At 45.1% G+C, this 26,470-nt stretch overlaps 1 protein-coding gene across 4 annotated transcripts in view; it reads left to right on the forward strand.

Annotated features, from left to right (window-relative positions):
* LOC111834025 (protein sidekick-1-like) overlaps positions 1 to 26,470 on the forward strand; it is a 369,045-nt gene that overhangs the window by 318,450 nt on the left and 24,125 nt on the right. For all 4 annotated transcript variants that reach the window (XM_072704864.1, XM_072704865.1, XM_072704866.1 and 1 more), the window contains exons 27-35: positions 3,043 to 3,232; positions 6,673 to 6,771; positions 10,178 to 10,372; positions 11,200 to 11,401; positions 20,266 to 20,369; positions 21,946 to 22,016; positions 22,735 to 22,876; positions 23,740 to 23,796; positions 24,354 to 24,455. In XM_072704864.1, the coding sequence (XP_072560965.1) occupies positions 3,043 to 3,232; positions 6,673 to 6,771; positions 10,178 to 10,372; positions 11,200 to 11,401; positions 20,266 to 20,369; positions 21,946 to 22,016; positions 22,735 to 22,876; positions 23,740 to 23,796; positions 24,354 to 24,455 (1,162 nt within the window). The remainder of the gene's footprint in view (positions 1 to 3,042; positions 3,233 to 6,672; positions 6,772 to 10,177; positions 10,373 to 11,199; positions 11,402 to 20,265; positions 20,370 to 21,945; positions 22,017 to 22,734; positions 22,877 to 23,739; positions 23,797 to 24,353; positions 24,456 to 26,470) is intronic.

Consider the following 26,470-nt stretch of genomic DNA (forward strand, 5'->3'; position numbering starts at 1 on the left):
AAATTTGGTTAGATTTTTTTCTTTTTCTTTATGAATTCTCCCTGTTTCAGTAAATACCCCGATGACACTCTCACACTCTCTCAGATTTTGTGATTTATCATACAGAAGTTGGTTCTGAGCATGATGAAACGTCATGTAAGTGCGCTTTTTGTTTCTACACTCAGAGGGCTCCTCTCTGGTGCTGTCTGATCTGGTTTGAGCGGCCGGTGACTCCCAGGGCTTTAAAAGCGGTTTAAATGGGTAGCTTAGGATCCCGGGGTCCTGAGGCTGCGTGTTTATGCTCAGACGGGAGCCTCAGCCCTCTGTTTGGGAGCGATACACTTAACCGGCTGCACTGATGGGTAAACCAGCTTGACAAGTGGGCAGTTTTAAATAAATTTATTAAGCTGATAGTTTATGTCATATAATAGCATGTGTGGACTTCCCTGTAGGCTCAGAAGTTGGGGGTGGGGAGATTCATAATTCATTCATTCTTCATACTTTAGAGTTGTTGTTTCCTTGTGTGTGTTGTCTTATAGCATTTTTCCATATTCCTTTTTTTCCCCCTGTATCGTAAACCATTTTGTATCTGTGTACTTATAATGTATTGAAAAAACACTCTTGCCGAGTGCCTTGGGGTTTGTTGTGGTAGGTGCTGTATAAAACTAAATTGAATTGAATTTAAAAAGTTGTAGGTTCCCTGGACTGTGTCTCTCAGAGATATGATGGGGACTGTAAACCAATATATGCGTGTCAGTAACACAGACTGGTTGCTATTCTGGCATGATTTACACCCCGTAGGATCCCCAAGATAGGCCCTGGACTGAATATACCAATAGCATGCCATGCCAGCGTGGTCTGTTTCTGGTTGGCTGTAAGCAACAGTGGGGAAGTTTAGTAGTATGACAAAAGCTGGTTTTGCTAGCAAGCTGCTTTTGAATGTGGGACGCTACTTTGCAGTCCCAGAAACCTGGGTCTAATCCAGAAGCCACGAGCATCACTGTGAATATTGAAATTATGCTTCATTTTAAATAATTAGGCCAATGGACTCTACTTTCATACTGACTTTCAGCGGCGGATATCAGCATCCAGACTGGCGCCTCCATATTATCTCACGTTTGAGGTCTGTGTCCCTGGCCCGACTCCCAAGCCGACCCCCCCGCCGCGTGTCGTTCAGCGCACTCGCCAATGTCCTCGCTCCTACCACTTCAGAAATCGACAGGCCCACAAACATGTTAATTGAAAATCCGCCCCCCATCCTCTGGGACCACAGGGCAAGGTGTGAAGCCATATGCTCAGTGCGTCTCCTCCAGCTTCATGTCGACAGTAATTAAGGCCGACAACAGGATTTATTACTGACCACCTCGAGAGCCTCCGCCTACGCAGGACCCGGGGGCATCTGCTCTAGCTGGTCCCGTCGGCTTGACATGGACTCCATGTATGGGCCTCAATATGCGTCTTACTGTTGGCCAATCAAAGCACTGCTCCTTTCAGTTTCGCTGGGAGTAATTGCTTACCAGCCTGGATATTAATCATATGGATGATATTGTAACTTATAAGGTCGCGTTTTCACGCTTGAGTCGTTTCCGCCTGAGTGAATGTACAGGGATGGCACAGCGGTGCCGGGGGACTCGAATACAGCTGGAGTGTGATTTTTACCTAAGAATAAGCATGTGTGATTCATTACCGACCCCCCCCCCCCCATCCCCAAACTGAATGCAGGAAAGCCACACTCCCTAAGATTGGCCGCCGGTGGTGACAGGGACTGTAAATCCTACTCCTGCTGTCCTCAGTCTCAGTCCCATATGTCACATCACGCTGCATCGAGAGTAATTGAAAAGTGACCGCAGACATGAGAAGCTCCCATCCCCCCCCACCCCCACGAAACCCCCATACACACACACACGCGCATTCAGTCCAGCCAGGAAACGGCAGGCAGTGGGTAGCTTAGAACAGCCTGTTAATTGAGCTGTTCTGGGTGACTGTGTGCAGGTCTGTCGGGGAATCATCAAAATGTACACTGATGTGGTTTTGAGGAGACGTCTGTGTGGGTTGGAAGTGTTTGGGTCTGTGTGTTAGCATTAGCGCTCTTCTATTTTTGAGACTCCCTGGCAATATCCTTAGACATGACAGTGTGTCTGTGGGAACATGTGTATGTAGGATTGCAGTAGAGAATTTCTAGCTAACTGGTGCGGAATGATGTTTGGTACAGAAATTTGGTATGGAAGCAGAATGTGCAATAAATAAACAGATTTAGAGCCCAGAGTTACTACTTCTTTTAAATAACCCATTCTTACGCTGAGAGGGGCCAGACTCTTCAGCTACAGAAATAATATGAAATTGCTTACAGGTTTTGCAGCGTTTTGAGATGTGGATGTGTGTAGGATTTTGCTACATTTTTGCATCTTCTTTTTCTCGACGTGTGTGTGTGGGTTTCGTTACATTTTGGGATGTACGTGTGTACAAGCTCCATAACCTTTTGAGATCTGTGTGTATGTGCAGGTTTCCTTACATTTTAAGATTGTGTGTACAACTTTTGTAACCTTTTGAAATGTGTGTGTGTGCAAGTTCTGTTACATTCTGAGATATGTGTGTACGGGTTTTGTTACATTTTGAGTTGTGTGTATAGGTTCTGTTATAGTGTGTGTGTGTGTGTGTGTGTGTGTGCTTGTGGATTATGTTTATATTACATTTTGGAGATCAAATGTCTCCCACAATGTAATAAAAATATATGTGATAATTTTGATGTTGTGGGGACCATTTTTCAGGTCCTAACAAAGATCTGTGAATGCAATCAAAAAATTTTAAATGCCAGACGTCTCATATTTTGTTTCGTTACTTATGGTTAAGGTTAGGGCTGGGTAGGGTTTAAGATCGTTATGTTGGGATTGGAGTTTTCCCCACAGAAATGAATGGAGAGTCCCCACAAAGATATAATTACAAACCTCCCTGAGTGTGTGTGTCTGTGTGTGTGTATGTGTGTGCGAGCATTACATTTTGACATGTGCCTTTTCTGGGCGTGTGTGTACGGGTTTAGCTATTTCTGCGTGCCTTCCACTCCAGGTGCTGTACAGGGAAAAAGAATCGCACTCCGAGCACCAGGTGCACGTGGTGAAGGGGAGCTTGATGCAGTCAGCGCTACTGCGAGGCCTGCGCAAGTACATCCAGTACCAGATCCAGGTCCTGGCCTTCACCCGCATCGGCGATGGAGAACCCAGCCGCCCCCCAGTGGTGGAGCGTTCCAAAGACGATGGTACGTAAGCTGATTGTTCACTGGCCAACAGCCTCCTTTTGGCCTTCCTGCGTGACATCTGATTGGTCTGTACCTCAGGCCCAGGAGCAGTGACTTTCACTTTGCACCCTTAGCAGCATTTCACCCCTCTAGGGGGCACTGCAGCAGCACTCTTCCTTTATTTTTGGAATTTGGGCTGCACATTGTTGTACGAATAAGAGACAATAGGACAGTACAATGTCTTAAATTTCTCAAACTCCGCTGCACATATCAAGTCCTAAAATCAGTCAAACTCCCTCTTCTTTCCTAATATGAATCACACATTTTGTTCTGTCCACAGCAGAACAGCAGTCATAGTTCATCTTAGCTTTGAGATGTTGCCCTTTTAAATTTCCTGTCATGTGACAGAATGGGAATCAGCAGAAATAATGTCTGCCAGTTAAGACAGCCACTTCTCTTGGCAAAAGCCAAATAGAAAGCTTAGACTGCAAAAGAAGGCCAACTTGCTGAACTCTATATAGGTTAAGCTGTCTTCTTAGTCTCCCTTCACAACAACAATGACCATTTTGACCTGAATATTAGACAACCCTTAGTATAAGACACCCCCCCATGTTTTCAGCAACTATTTTTAGGGAACTAAAAAAGTTTTGGAATACTAAATCTTATCTTTATAAAGAAAAATCACCATCTCACTGTTTAAAAGCAACCACAGGCAATCACATTACAATAAGTGTATTAAACAGCAAACATTCCAATAAACAAATGTGTTATTTTTATGGGTGGGGGTAGGGCAGGGGGGAAGACAGTCAATATTAAAAATTCTGACACATTTTAGTTAATGGCAAGTCTGGCAATATAATATTTTAAGGTTAAATTTAACGTGCCTTAATCTATAAACATGTAATTTGATGTAATTAGATGTTAAAACTATATGTCAATACATGCATTAACCTGAACCTGCTTTTTGCACCTTTCTCACCGATTAGTCTAGCTAAGAGGCAGATAATTTACGGCATCTGCTGTGGTTTGTATATAATGATATTTAAATTCTAGTCCTCAAATTTAGATGTAATATTTTGGGGGAAAAAACACTTACATTCAGGCTAAAATAGTAATGGAATATGTTACTAACTGGGGGCCAGTCCACTGCTGCCATCGCAGACACGTTCTCATTAAGACAATAACTTAAAAAGTATTTTACAGATCTTTGTCAAACTGTGCAGATCACTGTAACATCGCCACATAGTTATAGTGATCCCAGTAGTGCTATAATTCTAAAATATTTTACAGATCTTTTTAAATCCTTTAATGCTTCAAGTTGCATATTATGAAGGTAGACTGTCTACTCTACATTCTAATTATCAGCAAATTAGGCATCATGGCTCCCTTAATTGGCTTTAATTACTTTGAATCAGATCAGTGTTCTCAGTGGAACAGATGTCTTATTTTAATTCAGGAAGACTTTTGTTACAATCACAAAGGTCCTTTTGTCTCCCCAGAGAATAAGGTTTGGCTGGGATCATGGGTGCCTGTATACTGTTTATTTTGTAACTGTGCTGAAGTTAAGCCCATAGATTTTGTAGCTGGATGCGAAGTGATTGATCGTGATAGCTGCTGCTCAGAGTGCTGAGGTGAGCATATTAATGAGCTGCCGAAATCAGTCAGCGGGGACATGATTGGGAATGCGGCTCATTGACAACCCAGGAGTGGATTGTCTGATAACCACATACAACGAACAGAGGACTCCTAACAGATTATCAATGGAGGTCTAAGCTGCAGAGGCAGCAGCCCAGGGAATTGGTAGGAAACAGGATTACTCGTGCCATGGAGCAAGCATGTCGGTGTGACCTGATGTGGGGGTTTCCCGGAGTAGTCATTCCTCCATTCCACGAGGGCAATGAAAGTCCCTGTGGAGGAAGGCATTACTTAAATACATAAAATATGTCAGGGGCACAGCTTAGAGGGTAGTAGGTGATCACAGTTTGATCTCTGAGCTGGCTGTCTTGAGCATGTGTTTCACTTTGTATTTAACACTATCTAAATGGATGGCAGTGGTTGTTACTGCATTGGTCCTCCTGCCAATCAGTGGAGGCTGGACAGTACTGGAGCAGAGACGTTCAGAGGGGCAGCTTAAACAACTGCTTCTTCAGTTACCAAATGGATAAATTAACCCCCCCATCCAAGTATACAAAGCACATGAGCCGCTTGTTCAAAGCTGGGGGGAGCTGTTGCTGAAATCAGTGTGGAGCACAGTGGTCAGAGGCAGCAAGCAGGAATCCAATCCCTTCAGACAGATCAGAATTACGACAGGAGCAGAAATGGACCACTATCCTGCCAGCACCGTAGTGCCAAAACTCAAATCCATTGGCTTTTTTTTTTTTAACACATTTACACGTGTACGTGTGTAAATGAAAAATGTTGGGATCTGTGGATGACAGGGATGGGACCATTCTGGAATGCATTCATCAACTCCAATCCAAATCAGGAAATAGAACTGGAGTTGGAATTTAATGCCTTGTCCACACGTACATGGGTATTTTTTAAAACGTACCTTTTTCTATACGTCTTGGGTTTTTGTCCACATGTAAACGGCGTCTTAGGTCACTTAAAACGGAGATTTTTCAAAACTCCACCAAGGGTGAAGATTTTAAGAAACTCCGTTTTCAGCGTCGACATGTAGACAGGGAAAACAAAATTTTTGGCTTGAAACGTCAGATTGTGCACCGTTGTCCACTTCGTTTAACATCAGAGCATGTGCTGTTTGCTGTATACATTAGGCGAGTTTGATCAATGGCGGACTTAGCCGAAATAGTGCTTGTGCTAACCTTGCTGACAGGACTTCTTACATGTGTACAGATAAATGTTGAGTCACTCTCGCATTATATTGATCAACACAGGTATCGGAATGTGCGCCATGGTTTTCAACTTAACAGGACTGGCAATTAAGCTTCTGATTGGCTAACATGGCAGTACGGTTAGAGTTATAATGCCGCCTGTTGTTTTGGCATGCTTTTGACAGCACATTTTAGCGGTTTCATGTGGAAGAAATATTTTAGAAGACAATGTTTGTGTGGACAGGGATTTTGTTTAAAACGGAGGAGGAAAAACACGTGTACGTGTGGACAAGGCATTACTCTCACTGAAATTTGAATTAATTTCCAAATCTGTTCCCCATAGTTTTTTTCTGATCCTAACTTCAGTTCCATTTCCTGGTCTGGATTGGAATTGACAAATGCATTCCAAAATGGCCCCATCCCTGGTGAATGACATGATTAATGGGATCAGTGAAAATGCTGTATATGGATGACAATTCTAGATGTGAGATTATCATGCAGGGAAAAGTACCCTTGATTCCATGCTGTAAAAATGCTGCTGTCGCATGACTTTCCACATTGTTTTACTCTAAAGGCCCGCATTTCACATCTGTGGTAATCACCCCCCTCCCCCCCCGACCCCTCCAGTCCCTGGACCTCCTGTCAGACTGGTGTTCCCTGATGTGCGGCTGACAGAAGTGAGGGCGACTTGGCAGCCCCCAGCGGAGCCCAATGGCATCATCTTGGGTAAGGTCCTCCTCTTAGGCCCTAAGCCCAGTTCAGTGTAACAGTGCCTGTCTGTCCCTGTCTGTTGGGCTTCACTAATTTGATATCCCAGGTGTAACAAACTAGCTAGCTAATGCTATTAGCACCACTCTACTGGCGATGAATAGCCCCCGATTTCAGTGAGGGTCAGACTGAGTGAGGACATCCTGCATGAGAGAAGCAGAAGCCATGGTTAGAGAGAAAAGCTGAGATCACCTTGATCCATGTGATTAAATACGAATGAACTGAATGGCCTGCAGAGGGCAGCATCAGAACCAGTGTCATTGTACCCGTGGATTAGTGTGGGTGTGGTGGTGACGCTGAATGAGGTGAGACACCCAGGGGAAAGGCACTGTGCTTAGTTATTGTAGAGTACCTCCATATCAGGTGTGATGATGTAATCTGGACAATTTAAAGGCATGTCTGGAAAAATTAGATCAGTGCACAGAAGGTCAGCTGCGTCACAGTGTTATATGGTGCTGGGTTTAGACAGTGTCTGCTTCCCTTCAGAAACAGTAACGCGTAGAGAGGGAGGACTGGTGACTAAGGGGTAAGGGGGGGGGCATCCAGTGTCCGTGTGCATCCCGGGGATGTGGCTCACAAACCATGTGACCTGCTAGTGACCCCCGTCACAGTGCAACAGCTAAAATGATCTGAAACAGATCTCACCCAATATGGTGAGAGTAGTTTGATTGCCATGATTTTTTCCCTTGTAAAAGAAGAGCCCCTCCAGATGGATAATGGTACAGCCCAGGTTCTGGCTGTGTATAAAGATGCATGGGCAGTGGAGTCCTGCACCGGGTCGGGTACCCGCAGATAGTTGCTGAAACGGGCAAATTTTAATGTTCTGGAATTTTACGGGCGGGTAATTCATTACACACGGGCGGGTAGCAGGTCAATCAAAACAGTATTGTAGCCTGCAAAAATATCTATGTATTAGACTATCATGTACAAATTGCCATCATCACAGTGCGTTCAGAATTTCGGGGGTAACTTATGGTGCTTTCGATTATTTCTCTCCAAGTCGGAACTCGGATGAAAACGTCACGAAACGTCACGAAAAACGTCACTTCCTGTCGGAAACACACCTCTTTTATGACGTTGATGTCGGACAAGATTTTGTTGTCCGAGTTGCCCCTGTGATGTAATTTCAACATGGCGGCTTACACACTCAGCAGCAATTCTATTTTATAAATCTTTAAAAATGTTTATTTTGTTAAATGTATTAATAGTTATAAATGTAACTGCACGTGTTCGATTTAGAGAATACTATATCATGACCGTAAACAGTATCCTATCATGCAATATCAGATTTTTACCAGACTTGTTAGTGTCTTTGGTTTGTTTGTAGTTTGTTTGCCTCTCGAAAAAAGAATATTGCTATGAATGTGCTAAAATATTTTATAAAGCTTTTAATGTGGTTTGACTAGTTTGTGTTTCTTGTTTGTTTGTCTCTCGGAAAAAATAATCTCACTCCAAATCTGCTAAAATATAAAGCAAAAACACACAGCAGCGTGTTCATGGAGGCAGCCATGTTTGTACTGAGATGTGGTAGCTCGAACGGGAGATTGTCGGACGTGTTGTCACTCAACTCGGAATTTCCGAGTTCCGAGAGAAAAACGAACGCACCATTAGATAACCGCCTCGACAAACATTCACATACACGTCTGAATCCTTGCTGAAGCGTGTCGTCGTGTTCTCTTTTTCACGCTTGTCACAGTATGGATAGCTTTGATCTATCTGATTTGATTTTGTGTTAAACGTTTTCGTTTCAATTCAAAATTCATGTAGGCGTAGTGCTTGTCACGTTGAGAGGTGCATAGAAAAAATAACTGTGTGTAATTTATCACGGGTACAGGCGGGAAATGGGCGGAATGTTAATGGGCCTGGGCGGGTGCGGATTTAACTTTGAAATAATCACGGGTGCACGGCAGGTGTGGTGCTGTACTGTACGGGTGCGTGCGGGTGCAGGTCTCCAAAAGTGGACCCATGCAGGACTCTGACGGGCAGTGAACCCCTTCTGCAGTCAAGCTGGGACATGCAGTCTCTGGCAGCAACAGACTTGCACATTCCAGAGAGCTTGGGGAAGGGTCATGCTCCCATCTTCACTCTCGCTCTCACCCATCTCTGAAATGTGACGCAGCACACACACACACACACATTCTGAATTGGACGCTAATGTCTGTGGAAAATGGGAATGGAATTTCTCCCACTTGCAGTGTAATCCCATCATAATCAATGCCCAAGCCAGCGTGCTGAAGCGTCTTTGCACCAGCTTAATGAGCGCAGCGGCAATGCTGCGAGGGCAGAACACATGGGGGGAAGGTGTTGGACCTTTTGTGTGGGGCATTGAAAAATGTATTTCACTGTGGATTCTGTGCAGAAAAATGCTGTTTAAATTTCTCTTGGAATCCAGTGTGATTTGCTGTCGCTTCCAGTCACTTATCCATGGGGAGTTATGTGGGGATATGAAGCTTATTCCAGGTAGCACAGGGCACAAGGATAGGATATATCCTGGATGGGATGCCAGTTGGTCATATGGCACAGGACTGAGGTACAACCAGGATGGGATACCAGTCCATCACTGGGCACATTCATACAAGTCACACACTGAAGGAAATTTAGAGATGCTAGTTAGCCTAATTACTTCTTTGGATTAGCGGAGGAATGCAGTCATCTAACAATGTAAAAAATAGACAGCAAAATAAAAAAGAGTAAGGTTAACAGGCCTTCATGGTGATGGACTAGTACCCATGTTCTAGAGCCATTCACATACTAGCTGAGGGACAAAAGTCACATGGAAAGCAGTGGAATCAGCCACATCAACAGAAGCCATTAGACCTCAGGCAGACACACTCCCCTGATAGCGAGCAGGCCTGAGCCCGTGGGTGTTAGACCCATGACCTGCGAACAGCCACCAGGGTCAGACTGAACAGCCGGCGAGTTTGGGAAATAATTCCTGTGGGGGTGTATGAGCAATGATCTAACCAAGTACGGCACGGCACTGGGTGTCGGGCAGAGAAATATATTCAAGGTAATATGGCTGGGAAGAACACATTTGGGGGTCGCAGCCCAGCAGTATCGGCAGGATGATCCTGCTGTTGTTCAGAAAATGAGCCAGCAGAGTATCCAAAGGCAGGGGGTTTCCCAGCCCCTTGTTGGTGAACCTCCATTTAGCTGTTAATTTCATGTCAAGCTTTAGTAAGAAGTCACAGCTACTGGTTTAATAATGTCTCAAAGGGGTTTCTTCAGAGGGCTGAAGAGTTTGGTTGGGCACACGGGCATTTGTTTGTGAGGGAGCTTGTGCAAAGATGGGCCAGTCAGCCATTCAGTGAGCACTGACTTTATACCTTTTTTCTGCATTTTCATTTATTCTCCCATTTCCCAGGGTATCAGGTCGCCTACCAGCTGGAGGCCGCCAACCGCAGCATCTTCACCACGGTGGAGGTGGAGTCCAGTGCCAGGGAGTTTACAGCGGCAGGGCTGATCCCTGAGTCGGCCTACGTGTTTCGCGTCTACGCCCAGACTCAGCAGGGCTGGGGGCCGCCCGAGCAGGCCGTCGTCATCACCACAGAGCGTCGAGGTGGGTGGTTACCGGCTGCCGGGATCTCAACAGCTCCCTCACATTGCAATAGCCAACAGTACAGATCCAATTATGTCCATAATCCACTGTGCAAACATATATTTTCTTTTAATTACTTCATCTTAGACGATTGACACTTAAGCTCAAATAAAAACCCATTTAGCGTTTTTGAAATCAGGAAAATATGATTTCAAAAGCTGACAAATAGACATGGGAGAAAGCAGAATGTTCTGGACAGGAAATTTTTCTGCAAGAATTCAATTAATGAGAGGCGAGAGATGCTTCATCTAACCAGTCACTGATCTGAATGACAAAGACCATGACCCCAGGAAGGCTTGCCAAGTGGAGAGAGCTGCTCATGAATCAGGCTTTGGTAGGAAACAGTACAGAAATCCTGCACTTGACCTTCATCTCTGATCTCATTCCTTAGCTCCTGTTATATATGTCTCTCTCTTAATAAACATGTCCCTGACATATGTTACTATACCATGTGAACACCCCCCGTAGCTTCCAGATGAGAATTGCATATGCCATGAGAATATCTTACATCAGGGTTCCCCAATTCTGGTCCTGGAAGACCCTATGCAACACAGTTTGCAGATTTCCCTGCTCCTTACTAGACTCCTACTAGGTAATTTGCTGGTGAGCTCAGTAAGGTGTGTTTGAGCAGGGAAATCTGCAAACTGTGTTGATACTTGCCCTCCAGGACTGGAATTGGGGAAACCTGCCATACATTGTTAATCACGCCATGGTTTATACCAATGGGCACCGGTTGGACCAAACAAAGATTGACAGTGCCCACTTAATGCTCTCCCCCACCACCTCAGAGCGGCCCCAGCCCCCCCGGAGGCTAAGCGTGCCCCAGTCGGAGGTGCGCTCCCGTCGGCTCCTGCTTGGGTGGGCTCCAGGTGCGGATGGTTCCTCGCCCGTTCGCTTCTTCACCCTGCAGATCCGGGAGCTGGAGATCGGAGACTGGATCACGCACTCGTCTGCCATCAGCCACAACTGCACCTCCTGGGAGGTGGAGCGGTGAGTCCCTGCCACCCTGACACCCTAAACCCTGCTTTTCACACTCAGCATGGTTTGTTCAACCATTTCCTCAATCATTCACTAATCCATTATCATCACTGTCCTTGTTAGGGTCTTACATCCTGCATCCTATCTTACACCACGAAGCGGCGGCAGGCGCGACACAAATGTATTTTTACTAGCATGAGCCCGACGCAGGTCTCATTTTCCCATCCTGCACCTGGGTCATTTAAATAGCAAATGTACCTCTGCCCATCTAAACACCTGAGTCAGACGCGTTGCAGCCGCATTGCTATCTTAAGGCAGCAGAAAGAGATTGTGCTTTTACCAACAAAAAACTGCTCTAAAGTATTTCACTGTTATTTAAGAGGCACATAACTGCACATAACCGTGTGTGTACACTGCTTGTTACACTCACAGGGATGGACAGCAGTGCAGAAACGTGCAAAAAATGGCTGAAAAAGATTAAAATGTGACACATTAATGTGTACATCAACATATTTTAAGAAATATATGTCACTATGGTTAGTCGTAATAGTTACTTTATTGTACTTTATTATTATTATAAACACTCATCAGAATTAGCTAATCACAGTAATGACGAATGAAACTGGCTGCCTACTACATTGGGACCCCGAATTCCAGAAACAGTTCATAAGTTTCAACCTGTGCACCAAGAGAATCCCGTCTGTAAGTGTGTACATTTTTCTCATTATGGGTTATATACTGTACAGATAAATGATCTTTTGATATTGATATGATATTTTTTTGATGTGATATTTTTCATTGTAAAATGTGTTATAGCCTGTGTGTTTTCATTGTTCCTTCATCCTTTGAGGGGTATAAAAACATGATTTTCATCACTCTATCATCCCTTGATATGTAATATTTTTTTCATTGCTGTATCATCCTTTGAGAATTAGGCTAAAACATCAGAATCCCTTTCATTCCACAGAGTATGTTGCTGTACAGTCCTGTATAATGATGCACAGTTTACTTTATTACTTCATTATTATTGTATCTACTGTTGGTAATGTCTTACTGTGCATAATTTATCATTTATATTTCACCATATGTATGCACATGAAACTTATGTTATATATGGAGTCTGCAGATTGTTCATGTTATCTGCAGTTTCAGCTATCTGCAGTAGGCTTTCTTCTTCTTGTAATTATTATTATTATCATTATTATTTATAAAGCTCAGGGAGCTTTGGTGAAATCCTGCTGTTGCTGTAGATGGTCTGCTGTGTGCTTTCATTTTGTGCTCCAACAAATCCATTTTCTCTGCAAAGAAATGTTCTTTTCTGCTACCTGGCAAATGCTCAATTGATAATAGCAGTGCATCAAGGTGCAAGTGCACGTAGCTCTTAAAGGGAATGGGAAAACATGGGGAGAAGGGGGGAGAACATGGGATAACAGGGGAATAAGGGAGGAGAACATGGGATAATGTAGGGAGAAGGGGGGAGAACATGGGACAACGTAGGGAGAATAGGGGAGAACATGGGATAACATGAGAAGAAAGGGGGAGAACATGGGATAACATAAGGAGAAGAGGGTAGAACATGGGTAGAAGGGTGGAGAACATGGCATAACATGGGGAGAAGAGGGGAGAACATGGGATAACACAGGGAGAAGGGGGAGAACATGAGAACGTAGGGAGAAGAGGGGAGAATATGGAGTAACATCAGAAGAAGGAGGGAGAACATGGGCTAACGTAGGGAGAATAGGGGAGAACATGGAGTAACATGGGAAGAAGAGGGGAGAACATTTGATAAAACGCGAAGAAGGGGGGACAACATGGAGTAACATGGGGAGAAGGGGGGAGAACATGGGATACCATGGGGTGAATAGGAGAGAGCATAGGATAACAGGGACAAAACAGGCAGAATGTGGACCACACAGGGAAAATGGGGAGAACACAGACAATACACTGAAACACAGGGAAAATAGATGAGAACCATACTACATAAATTCAACCAGCTTCTTTCTCTCTTTCTGCCTTCTGACGAGGTTTATTAAGCTCCCCGTGATTTGGAAAGCGAGCAACAATATAGAAAACAATTGGAACTCTAGCCACTTTGTGTTACTGTGATTACTCTGACGGCAGTAAATTGGCATTTTTATACATGAAGGGAGCTATTTTGTCCCAGTCATGATTACTCCCCTATTTTTATATAATACTTTCTCATTCTCATAGTTTCTTTACAATCCCCCCTCTCAAAATCAATCAGGGAATCAATATCTCAGGCAGCTGGGCTAAGCATGGTAGACGTTGATAGTAAATGGGAATACACTGCCCCCAGTGGCAGAGTTTTGGAAAACTATGAAAGTGTGACCAAGTCATTTTTATTGTGTGATCTGCCATCATCCAGAAAGAATTTTATTTATTTTAACATCAACTAATTTATTCCTTAAATTGGAACTACTCGTGGAGCCATCTGGCAAGATTCTGGCTCTCAGACTTAAAAATAAAATACAAAGAGTTTCTTTTGAACGTCATTTGTGGTTTATCATTCTTTTTTTTTGTTTATACATTAGATATAGGCCAATATGTAAATGTTCTTCTCTCTCTTCTTCTTCTTCTTCATCACTTCGCCCCTCTAGCAACCCTAACAGAAATGCCAAATGTTGTATTGCTCGGACCACCTTTATTCTAGCATTTTTAAAGTCATGTTTTGACTTGGTGACCTTCACCAAGGGGGGTTAAGATGGACTTCTGGCTTCTGTGTCCTGGTTGCTTAATACACCACCGAGTGGTGTTCTGTTGTTGGACTTCTGTGCTCATCACGGATTGTCCATAATGAACACCATGTTCAGGCATAAGGGTGTTCATATGTGCACTTGGCACCAGGACACCCTAGGCCGCAGTTCGATGATCGACTTTGTAGTCGTGTCATCGGACTTGCGGCCACATGTCTTGGACACTCGGCTGAAGAGAGGGGCGGAGCTGTCAACTGATCACTACCTGGTGGTGGGTTGGCTCCGCTGGTGGGGGAGGAAGCCGGCCAGGCCTGGCAGGCCCAAGCGTATAGTGCGGGTCTGCTGGGAACGTCTGGCAGAATCCCCTGTCAGGAGGAGTTTCAACTCCTACCTCCGGCAGAACTTCTCCCATGTCCCGGGGAAGGCGGGGGACATTGAGTCCGAATGGGCTGACCGGAGCTGTGGCCATAAGGCGGTCGGTGCCTGTCGCGGCGGCAATTCGCGAACCCGCTGGTGGACACCAATGGTGCGGGATGCCGTTAAGCTGAAGAAGGAGTCCTATCGGGCCTTCTTAGCCTGTGGGACTCCAGAGGCAGCTGACAGGTATCGGCAGGCCAAACGGGATGCAGCTTCGGTGGTCGCTGAGGCAAAAACTCGGGTTTGGGAGGAGTTTGGTGAGGCCATGGAAAACGACTTCTGGACGACTTCGAGGCGATTCTGGTCTACCATCCGGCGGCTCCGGGTGAGAAAGCAGTGCAACATCAACACTGTTTATTGTGGGGATGGGGTGCTGCTGACCTCAACCCCGGACATTTTGGGTCGGTGGAAGGAGTACTTCGAAGACCTCCTCAATCCCACCGACACGCCTTCCAATGTGGAAGCAGAGTATAGGGACATGGGTGTGGACTCCCCTATCTCGGGGGCGGAGGTCACTGAGGTGGTTAATAAGCTCCTCGGTGGCCGAGCCCTGGGGGTGGATGAGATCCGCCCGGAGTTCCTTAAGGCTCTGGATGCTGTGGGGCTGTCCTGGTTGACACGCATCTGCAGCATCACATGGACATCGGGGGCAGTGCCTCTGGACTGGCAGACCGGGGTGGTGGTCCCCCTTTTTAAGAAGGGGGACCAGAGGGTATGCTCCAACTATAGGGGGATCACACTCCTCAGTCTCCCTGGTAAGGTCTATTCAGGTGTTCTGGAGAGGAGGGTCCGCCGGATTGTCGAACCTCGGATTCAGGAGCAGTGTGGTTTTCGTCCTGGCCGTGGAACAGTGGACCGGCTCTATACTCTCCGCAGGGTTCTGGAGGGTTCATGGGAGTTTGCGCAACCAGTCTACATGTGTTTTGTGGACTTGGAGAAGGCATTCGACCGTGTCCCTCGGGGAGTCCTGTGGGGGGTGCTCCGGGAGTATGGGGTGCCGGGCTTCCTTTTAAGGGCTGTTTGGTCCCTGTATGACCGGTGCCAGAGTCTGGTCCGCATGGGCGGCAATAAGTCGGTGAGGGTTGGACTGCCCTTTGTCACCGATTCTGTTCATAACCTTTATGGACAGAATTTCTAGGCGCAGCCAGGGCGTTGAGGGTGTCCGGTTTGGTGACCTCAGGATTAGGTCTCTGCTTTTTGCAGATGATGTGGTCCTGTTGGCCTCATCGGACCGTGACCTTCGGCTCTCGCTGGGACAGTTCGCAGCCGAGTGTGAAGCGGCTGGAATGAGAATCAGCACCTCCAAATCCGAGACCATGGTCCTCAGCCGGAAAAGGGTAGAATACTCTCTCCGGGTCGGGGATGGGGTCTTCCCCCAAGTGGAGGAGTTTAAGTATCTTGGGGTCTTGTTCACGAGTGGGGGGACGATGGAACGGGAGATCGACAGGCAGATCGGTCTGTCATGGTAAAGAAGGAGCTGAGCCAAAAGGTTAAACTCTCGATTTACCAGTCGATCTACGTTCCTACCCTCACCTATGGTCACGAGCTGTGGGTAGTGACCGAAAGAACGAGATCGCGAGTGCAAGCGGCCGAAATGAGTTTCCTCTGCAGGGTGGCTGGGCTCTCCCTTAGAGATAGGGTAAGGAGCTCGGTCATTCGGGAGGGACTCAGAGTAGAGCCGCTGCTCCTCCGCATTGAGAGGAGTCAGATGAGGTGGCTTGGGCATCTGATTAGGATGCCTCCTTGATGCCTCCCTGGTGAGGTGTTCCGGGCATGTTCCACTGGGAGGAGGCCCCGGGGAAGACCCAGAACACGCTGGAGGGACTATGTCTCTCGGCTGGCCTGGGAACTTCTCGGGATTCCCCCAGAGGAGCTGGATGAAGTGGCTGGGGAGAGGGAAGTCTGGGTTTCCCTGCTGAGACTGCTGCCCCTGCGACCCGACCTCGGATAAGCAGGAGATGATGGATGGATGGATATATCCAATAACTTGCCGTCTTCAGCTATCGGCCATGTATCAGATTGCCTTCCACGTGTCCCTTCACAAACATATCCAGTATAGGAAGGTTGCAGTACTATCGCTTTGCACCGCCATCTTGGTTCATTGTTTTCCTCCTCAAGTGTTATACTAACATTTCTTCTTTCTTCTTTCATACTTACATGGAAGTTGTGGCATAGAAATGTTTTGTTGCATAAAGTGTTGCTGCTAAGTAGCAGCCTGTTGTGTGTAATTGTTTCTGTTCTGCGTGAAAGATGTGTGCATGAGCTAATATTCACTAAATAATGAAGATCAGTACTGTTATCTATGCAACTGAACATATGGAAACGTTGGTAATCTCATCGTTATTCTTACCACTTACAAACCGATCTCCAGAAACTCTATTAAGGTTATTCTCAGTATAATCCGTTCTTGAGATTCTGTGTAACCATTGTTGCAGCACTCACTAGGTGAAACTTCATCTCTCCTTCCTGGATCATGTTTTTTTTAATTTTTTTATCTGGGAACCTTAAAGGAGCCTTTACCTTTGTTACAAACATTGTTGTTGTCCCTGTGGACAACAGCACACTTTGCCATGACAATGCAGCAAAGGAGCACGTACAGGACACACGTCACACCAGAAACTATGCATCAATATGGCAGACCACCCTCCACCAGCTGTCCACCACGACTAAGGTGTTGGGTGCTGTCCATAGAAAGGGGTACTATGAGGTATCTGATAGTATCTGGAAGCCAGTCCAGATCTTCTTTACAATCTTCTGCTCTGTTTTGATTACCTACCTCTGTTATGTGAAATCACCTGCGGCCTGTACTACGAAGGGGGTTTAACCAAATTAGACTTAACCCGGAGGTAATTTGCGAACGCGAGGTTGACAAAATCAGGTTGACTCAATCGGGGCTAATCAGTATTATGACGTCAGTTAAGAAGTTGATTTGTTAAATCGGTGTTAACTGCGCGTTCACATAAATGGAGCACGTTCGGCAACGCAAGGCACCGTTTGACTCATAGCGCGATCTCCATGTTTCACGGAGGAAGACTGCATGCTAATTATGCAAGGTTATGAGGAGTTTAAATCAACGTTGTAAAGAAAGTCCAATACCACTGCAGCCAACAAATGCAGGCAGGCTTGTTGGCAACGTATTGCTGATGGAGAAAATGCATACGTACATACATTTTCATATGGTCATAACGTGGTCTAAAATATCTCATGACCGAGTATTAGACAATGAAGTGTTTTCTGAAAATAATTGAAATACTGTTAATAATTACAGAGGCTAACAGATGCAACACAATTTAGAAGTCACCTATTATATGCTGCTAAGTAATGTAATGCTCCCATTGCTTCCATTACTCTAATGTTACTCATAATATAAACCTAATGTTAACAATAACGGATCTGATTCCAAATGCAATATCAGTGGAAAGCGTACGTGGCAGCAAGTCAAGATGAAATATAAAAACATCATGTCAAGTGGTAGGGCTATGTATTTCTTTTTCTACTCATTATGAAAGATTTGTTGTGTCTAGCCTCCACTTAATACCGTGTTTCCATGTTTTACAGCTAATAATAAAAAGGTGTCTGTTCATATGACACTTAATAGAAGGTGAGCCACTGTTTAACAAACAATTAAATGATTTACAAAAGGACAAAACAGAAGCATATGTGTAGTGAGAAAACGACTAGGAACCTGTCACCGTGGTTAAGTTAGCCTCATATTCCATATTCAGTTTTCTGGTTTTAATAACTTTACTGAAGTAAGGTGGGCGTTTTTAATGACAGAATTGTGATGTCCAGTACACAGACATCGATGCACACCAATTATTTTTCCGCTTCAAAACATTTCGTGATTTGTGCCAAATCATGTTAACAGCTAATATAATATAGGTCCTTTCAGCTGTAATGACATGGTGGTTTAGTATTTTGGGCTCATGGCGACTGTTGCACACCCCTTTGTTTCCCAGATTGCTTTACATACGAATTTTAATTCATTTTTGAATGTTCGAATGTATCCGTATACTGTGCAGTCGACAATACATGAATGGGTTAATAACTTTAAAAATAGACAAGACAGGTATAATTGGTCATGAGCTAATTACAAAGAGGTATGATTGGTCATGAGCTAATTACAGAGAGGTATGATTGGTCATGAGCTAATTACAAAGAGGTATGATTGGTTTTAACAGGAGGGAGGAATGTACTGGGCTTCCAGCTGGCCTGAGAGTGATAATCATTGCATCGGATGGTGGCAGCACTGCAAGAGGTTTATCCCAGTGCTTGCAATTTTGCAGCATTGCATATACTTTGTGGTATGGAGGTTTATCCCAGTGCTTGCAGTTTGCAGCACTGAAATACACTCTGTGGGATGGATGTTTATTCCAGTGCTTGCAGTTCATAGTACTGCATATGCTTTGTGGTATGGAGGTTTATCCCAGTGATTGCTGTTTGCAGCTCTGCATACTCTCTGTGGGATGGAGGTTTTATCCCAGTGCTTGCAGTATGCAGCACTGAAATACGCTCTGTGGAATGGATGTTTATTCCAGTGCTTGCAGTTCATAGTACTGCATATGCTGTGTTGGATGGGGGTTTATTCCAATGCTTGCAGTTTGTAGTACTGAATATGGCCTGTGGGATGGAGGCTTATTCTAGTGCATGCAGTTTGCAGCACTGCATACGTTCTCTGGCATGAAGGTTTATTCCAGTGCTTGCAATTTACACTCAGTCGATGGTGGCAAGGGAGGCCAAGCAGGCAGTTACCACACACAAAAATACAACAGATATAACTAAGACAGATATACAGTCATCAGCATAGACATCGGCAGTTTAAAACGCACTCTCTGAAGTAGTGAAGTGTGCTTTGATCAGTGGACAACAGGGAACAATGCACACCCCTTGGGTTTTCAGAATAACTTTCTCTGTAACAGTTATTAATACATTGTATGCATATTATATGTCATTGCTCCATTTCATACATATTAACAGAGAGAGCCCCTCACGATTCGCGCGCCAATGTCATACAGATTGTTCCAGGTACACCAGCATTGTCTTCGGAGAAATTGTAGTTGGAGGGGTGGTGCTCATAAAGGGCTGGCTTACCCAGAAACCTCGACTTAACCAAGAACAAAAACTGCTCGGAGCAGTTTTGAGACAGCGTAAATTGCCATGGCAGCATGCCTCGACTAAAACCTACCCACCTTTCGTAGTACGGGTTAATCGCGAAGTTACACCACACGTCGTCAAGTTACTCACAAAGTTACCTCGATAAGCCAGTAAACCCGCTTCGTAATACAGGCCACTGGTTGCTATTCCTTGTGTAATCAGTTAAATACCCATCATTTCCAGTGGCTCATTATGAGGTTTTGTGAGATCTACTCCATACTGAGCATATGCCTAGTGAATTAGTATCATTCATGTTATTTGAATATTTTACCTGACTTTGATTCTTTGGATTATGATTTTGTGCTTGGTTCTGTCTCAGTTTTGATTACTGACTATTTTCTGTGTTTTGGCTTTTAGTGAAATAAAAACACATGGATTGCTTGGTGACTGCACCTCTAGCTGGTTTGCAACAAATTCTCAGCATTAGCCTGCCCCTGGCTGTCAGGCTGTTTGCCTGCTTGTTTTTTTAATGGAAAAACGGATATTTCTGTTGGGTGGTGTCACACTGCACAGTAGGGTCGCTCAGGGGTTGCCCAGGCAGCACTCGGGTAGAACATGGAAATAGGATTGCCACTTTCTGCCTTCCTGCAGACTGAAGCCCTTCACGTCCTACAAGCTTCGGATGATGTCAACCAACGATGTGGGCGACAGCGGTTACAGCAAAGAGACGGATGCGGTCACGACGCTGCAGGACGGTGAGTTTCGGCACTACCCAAAAACACCTGACCCAAAAACTAGAGATGCACCAATAGCGATATCAGTATCGGCGCCGATCCAGACCTATTTGACGGATCGGGAATCGGCCATGCGTGACCGATCCACGTCCTACACTTACTTATTTTGTTTTTGGCAATCAATCGCACGACAGCTCTTTTCCATTTTACATGTGTTTTTTGCCGCATTCAAATCGAACGCTAACGCTGCCCCTCAGTCTTTTTTGCTACTCAGTGGGTGTGAGTACAGTGACTTCCGCCTGCTGTGAGGTCATGCGCATACCCTTCGCAGTACGAGAAGCGTAAGATAAGACGTGACGATCTGGGAGTATTTTACACTTTTAACAGAAACCAGTAGCACAGCAATTTGCTATCTATGTAAAATAAAGTTTTAAGGTGGGAATAGCGTTTAATGGACAATCCCATTTAACAAAGCGCACGCAACTGTGAGACAAAACAAAGCAATGGATGATTTGGGAGTCGCTAACTTAATTGGACTGTTTTACGAACTCACTGCAGTTTGTGATACAAGAGGGGCTGCCATCGCAACAAAAGTGTAACTGTACTGACGCCAATGGAAGAAAAACTGTGTAAAAATTTTAAGCATTCGCCATTTGTGTATACTTGCTTTGAAGATATTCATATTGAACTGCAAATGCCTCAAAAAATGCTTAAAACAAACGAGGTGGAACAGTACGTTACTGTATGTATATTTATAGTAGCCTAATTAAATATTTTTTGTCATACATTTTTTTCCATCTGTATTTACTAACTTAAAAAAATAATTTATAAAGTATAACAAAGTAAAAAGAGCTCTTGTATCGGAATCTGTATTGGTATCGGCAGTTGTGTATCGGAATCGGATCGGAACTGAAAAAATGTGGATCGCCCATCTCTACCAAAAACGTGCAAGATGCTTTGTAGGGTCAAGATCATAAGCCATGTACTGTACCCAGGCCAGTGAGTATCCTGTAAAAAAAAAAGTCCATTTCCAGTGAGATAAGATTTCAAAACCTGAGTTAATGAGTTTAATAGAAGTAATTGCATTTATAATTCTATGGATATTAAGTGTTCAAATTCTTTCCCTCTCAATGTAATGCTTACAAAAACTTTACAATGAGTCAAATGATAAGACTGTGTAAAATCTGATAATATGCTAACCATGGTAATTTTTTGGCTTGAATTAGGACGTCTTATTAGGGTTAAAGTACATAAGTCTGCAGATTTCATCAGGTTCTCAAAATGCTGGCTGTCCCAGTGTTTTTTATTTTTCTGCTATTGTGAACATGGGCCTTTGTCAGATGCAGCTCTCTCCCCAACTGTTGGGGAGGTGGAATTTGACCCGTCACAAGTAAATAATATGTCCCCGCAGTGGAATAGTGTCTGTATGGGGATAAGGCTTTATCAGCCCTCCTCACTGAGGAATTTCTGAGGAATTCCTGATTCATGATATTTTGTCTTTATATGCTTTGGGTTGACGTCTCTCTATGGAGAGTGCCACTGAGCATGTCCTGGTATGACTTCTTTCATTTATCCCACAAACTTGACTGTGTTTCAGTTCCCGATGAGCCCCCACTGATTTTGGCCATGAAGCCATCTACGACAACATCTGTGCTGGTGCAGTGGCAGGTATGACCTAGTGCCCCCCCACCCCCATACTTGAACTAGCGTCCAAACTTCATAAAACCCCAGAGTTGACTTTGCCTGCTGCATGGACTTTCTCACTCTGTCTGATTGTTCATGACTACATTGTCATTCTTGACATGATTTGGAGTTATAGGGCTTTGCTGTCCAATGATCTGGGTTTGAAAAATTAACCCCCTGACATTTTCATAATTAAATGGCAAACACATGCACACGAAACCAGCCTGGTTTCTCCTTGTCCTATTAGCATTCGTCTGGCATGTCTTGCATCTTCTCCGCCTCATGTTCATACCAAAATCTATTAGCTTAATTAAGGATTTTGCTAGCTTTAGTTAATTATGTGTGCTCCCAGATGGGATGTTAATTACCTTTAGAACCCTTTATCTGCTGACCAGTGGAGAAGCATTAGGTCGCCACCCCTAAGCTTGACTGTCTTATCATCACATTGATGGGCCTAGAGTTAATTGCTTTCAGGATGCTTTTTGCTAATTATATACTGACAGTGTCATACACTCCAATCATTTGCCATTTATCTTTAATTACTGTGGGAGGGCGAGGCATGTTTTTCATTATTGCGAACAGACAAGCCCTTTCCGTTGGTGATTTAAGGAAGATTTTCATTCTTATTTTTGAAATTTTATCTTTGTGAAGGTCTGTAAGAGCAGGGAGCTATGGCCTTGTTCTTCACTGTAACTCCATTTAGCCCCCCAGTGATGAGAGCGTGAATGGGGTTCTACTGGGGTACCACCTGTACTACCGTGAGCTGCAGTATGACAGCTCTCCACCTGAGCCGAAGGCCATGATGGCAGCGGCGGACAACTCCTCATCACGGGCCGAGATGACAGGTGGGGCTCCACCACGCGCCAACACGATTGGCTCCCTTGTGGGACGCAGAGTGACACCGCCTGGCTTCTGCCTGCATCTTTCTCTTTGGCCAGCAGGGGAACTATTTTGCAGTAGACCTTTGACCATAAGTTGTATTTTTTATGACTGCAGTTTGGGCAATGTGTGAAAATCACAGGTTTGGTAAAAATTACCAGACTTTTCAACTGAAAGACACCAGGCTGGAGAGATGTGCAAAGTCCTTGCCCTGTTTCTCTTTATTCCTTTTAACTCATGGTAAAATTTGCATCATGAGCTATGGGCATTGCCGCAATGTCTTCAGGACATTTATGGCAGAGGCATCTACTGAACCCTGCTCATTTTTCAAACTGATGGTTCAGGTTTCGGTTAAGGTGGGGAGAACTTGCATCACATCTCGAGGTGTCAGCGCCGGGCACGGCTTACCCCTCCTCTGTGTGAATTAAGTCTGTTTTGACAAATTGGACTTTGTGTTCAAACCATTTAAATGCACATACCGTAACCACCCAGGCAAGGAGGCGTATTCAATCTTTCCATTGGAGTGGATGGGAGTGAAATGTCCTTCTGAGAGATTAAACCTCACAGTCTGTCCTGTCCTCTGTGTAACAGAGAGCCCTTCTTAAAAAATGGTGGTGTCAGCGTGATCTGTTATGGGGCAGACGGAGAATCTGGCATTTATGTGTTTCGGCTAGTACCTTCTCCATGAGTTAGGCAGCACATTGAAGCTCAATCAAGAGTTTGCTTCAGGTAAAGACTCTAGTGACAACCAAGCAATGGTGGGCCTTGTTCAGAATTTTCCTCCTGACCTGAAAAATCATTCTTTACTCTTGTTGTTTGTCTCCAACAGCCAGAGGCACCTTCAAGACCATGAGCAGCCCACTGTTAACAGAATTCGAGCTAACCCGTAAGTCCCTCATATCTAATGACCTGTTTTCAGGAGCCACACTTTGAAGTCGGAGCAGAAAACTCAAATCTACTCTGGTGATAATCCAAATCCAGTGATCTCTTTGTGTAATGTTAACTAGTCCTTCCTTTAATCTCTCTGTTTCGTCTGTCGTATGAGGAGTAAGACAGCCTCCAGACTATTGGAAGAGTGCATCAATGCCAGTCTGAGGAGGAATTGCTGGAATGATACTTTTTACATGTAGTAAAAGATGGTCACAGGCAGTACAGAATTCTAACTTTAATACAGAATTGGCTTTTATTACTGTGTGTTGTACAATTCAGAAGATTTCTTGTGAGGTTATTTTGCACCACTAATGCATATCTGGTACAAGAACTCCATTCATAAAGCTCAGTCTGTTATAGACCACCTGAGTACCTGCAGAGAACCTTAAACACATATTTTACCATATTGTAGTTTTCATTAATGTTACCGGTCTCTGGAACGTCCTGGGCTTGGTGCCCCTTCGGTGGTCTTCGCTGCATATATCTCTGTCGTCTTCCACCTGTCATCTCCAGAGCTGAATAAGTACAAGCGCTACGAGATTGTGATGACGGCCTACAACATCATTGGAGAAAGCCCCTCCAGCAGTCCTGTGGAGGTCTTTGTGGGAGAAGCAGGTAAGGCTATAGTGAGGGGGGGGATCTGTGACATCGCAGAGCTGGTATATTTCCCTGGATAATGGAAAGCCTCCCCCCCCCCCCCCCCCGAATAAGAACTCAGGAAACCCCCATGAGAGAAAACAATGGGTGCCACCCCCTGCCGAGCAGTGCCCATCATCTTCACTGGTAGGTTTTCAGAAGGTGGCTTGACCTTCCTGGACTTTCTGGTCCAGCTCTGGCACCCTCAGACGGGAGAGGACTGCCAGCTAGCAGCCATCTGGTTTGGACGGTGAGGAGGCCAGTGACAGCCAGCAGAATGAAACACTCACATGAGGACGGCTGTGGAGCTGGGCTCTGGCGGGTGGGTAGGGGGCTAATGAGGGCGGCATTGGAATGGGCACACTGAAATGTGTGGGGGGGGGGGGGCTTAGAAACAGCTGCAGGAGAGAGGGAGGCAGGGATAGTCACGCTTTAAATGTAAGGAGAAAGAGGGAAATCAGTGGATGTTTTGGGGGGGCACAGGGAGGGAGGCAGGTGGCTGGTGGGCAGAGCTGACTGGCCCTCGTCGGCTAGGTAAACAGACTATTCTAGAAGTTTGTTGGGAGTGATTAAAAAATGAACTCATCAATGATTATGAAGGATTCATTTTTTTGTCTGATGTTGGAGTCATGAAGCTTCTCTGTACTGCACTTGGGAAAACATGCCAAGTGTCTATATGTATGTCTTTGTGTGACCTGTTTGGCTGGACACAAATTATCGATCAGATGATTCACCAGAGTGTTCTGTGCCATTAACAACCTTTCTGGCCTTTTTATAATATTGTGAGCCATCAGAAGACGAGAAGTGAGGGTGATTACCTCCTTTTTAAATTCCCAAAATGGGAATGCGAATCATGGCTTGGATCCATTTGCGGCAGCTGTTAGCGTTCTGCTGGAGGATGCCCATTTTGCTGCGGCTGCACTCAGGCTGCACTTACCACCAGAGTGAGTCCATTAGACGGGCAGAGCAGTGGTGGCGGGGATGCAGATCCGAGCTCAGGACAGCCATCACAATTTGGGGGTCTCCTTTGTGTCACTTGGGCCTGTTCAGGTAGAAGACTGTCTCCCACCCCCCCACCCACCATTCCCCACTCTGCAGTGGCCCTGTTTGCTCCAAGCCCCCAGTTTATGGGGGCTTATGGGGATCCTGTAAAGTGGTGATTAATCTGTACTTACCTGGTTAATTATACAGCTGTATACATGGGAAAAGGATCCTTTGCTTTTGGATACAAATATTAGCTAATAATAAGGGGCAGCGTGGTTCAAGCCCAGCCTCAGCACGTCTGAGGGTCCTTGAGCAAGACTCTCAACCCCCAGCTACAGGTGGCTGCCCTTCACAGACAGCTTGCTCTACGAAGAGCAAGTTGAGGGAGGCGTAAAAAGAATTTCCCCACGGGGATTAATAAAAGTGTCAATTATTATTATTATTATTATTAAAAGCAAATCTCTCTCAGGCATCACAGGGTATAAGGCAGGGGACACCTCGGACGGGACCCAGTCCGTCATATGGCACAGGGCAGGGGACACCCTGAATGGGATCCAGTTCATCATATGGTACAGGGAAGGGGACACCCTGAATGGGATCCAGTTCGTCATATGGTACAGGGAAGGGGACACCCTGGACGGGATCCAGTCCGTCATATAGCACAGGGCAGGGGACACCCTGAATGTGACCCAGTTCGTCATATGGTACAGGGAAGGGGACACCCTGAATGGGATCCAGTTCGTCATATGGTACAGGGAAGGGGACACCCTGGACGGGATCCAGTCCGTCATATAGCACAGGGCAGGGGACACCCTGAATGTGACCCAGTTCGTCATATGGTACAGGGAAGGGGACACCCTGGATGGGATCCAGACCATAGATTATACATATTCACACATACACTGTGGGCAATAAAGCCATGGCAGGAAAAAACTAAATTTTAATACTTGAGTAAAAGTACATATACCACACCAAAATGATACTCAAATGCAAATAAAAGTCATTTCGTG

The sequence above is a fragment of the Paramormyrops kingsleyae genome, chromosome 22 (assembly GCF_048594095.1).
Source record: "Paramormyrops kingsleyae isolate MSU_618 chromosome 22, PKINGS_0.4, whole genome shotgun sequence".
Lineage (NCBI taxonomy): Eukaryota > Metazoa > Chordata > Actinopteri > Osteoglossiformes > Mormyridae > Paramormyrops > Paramormyrops kingsleyae.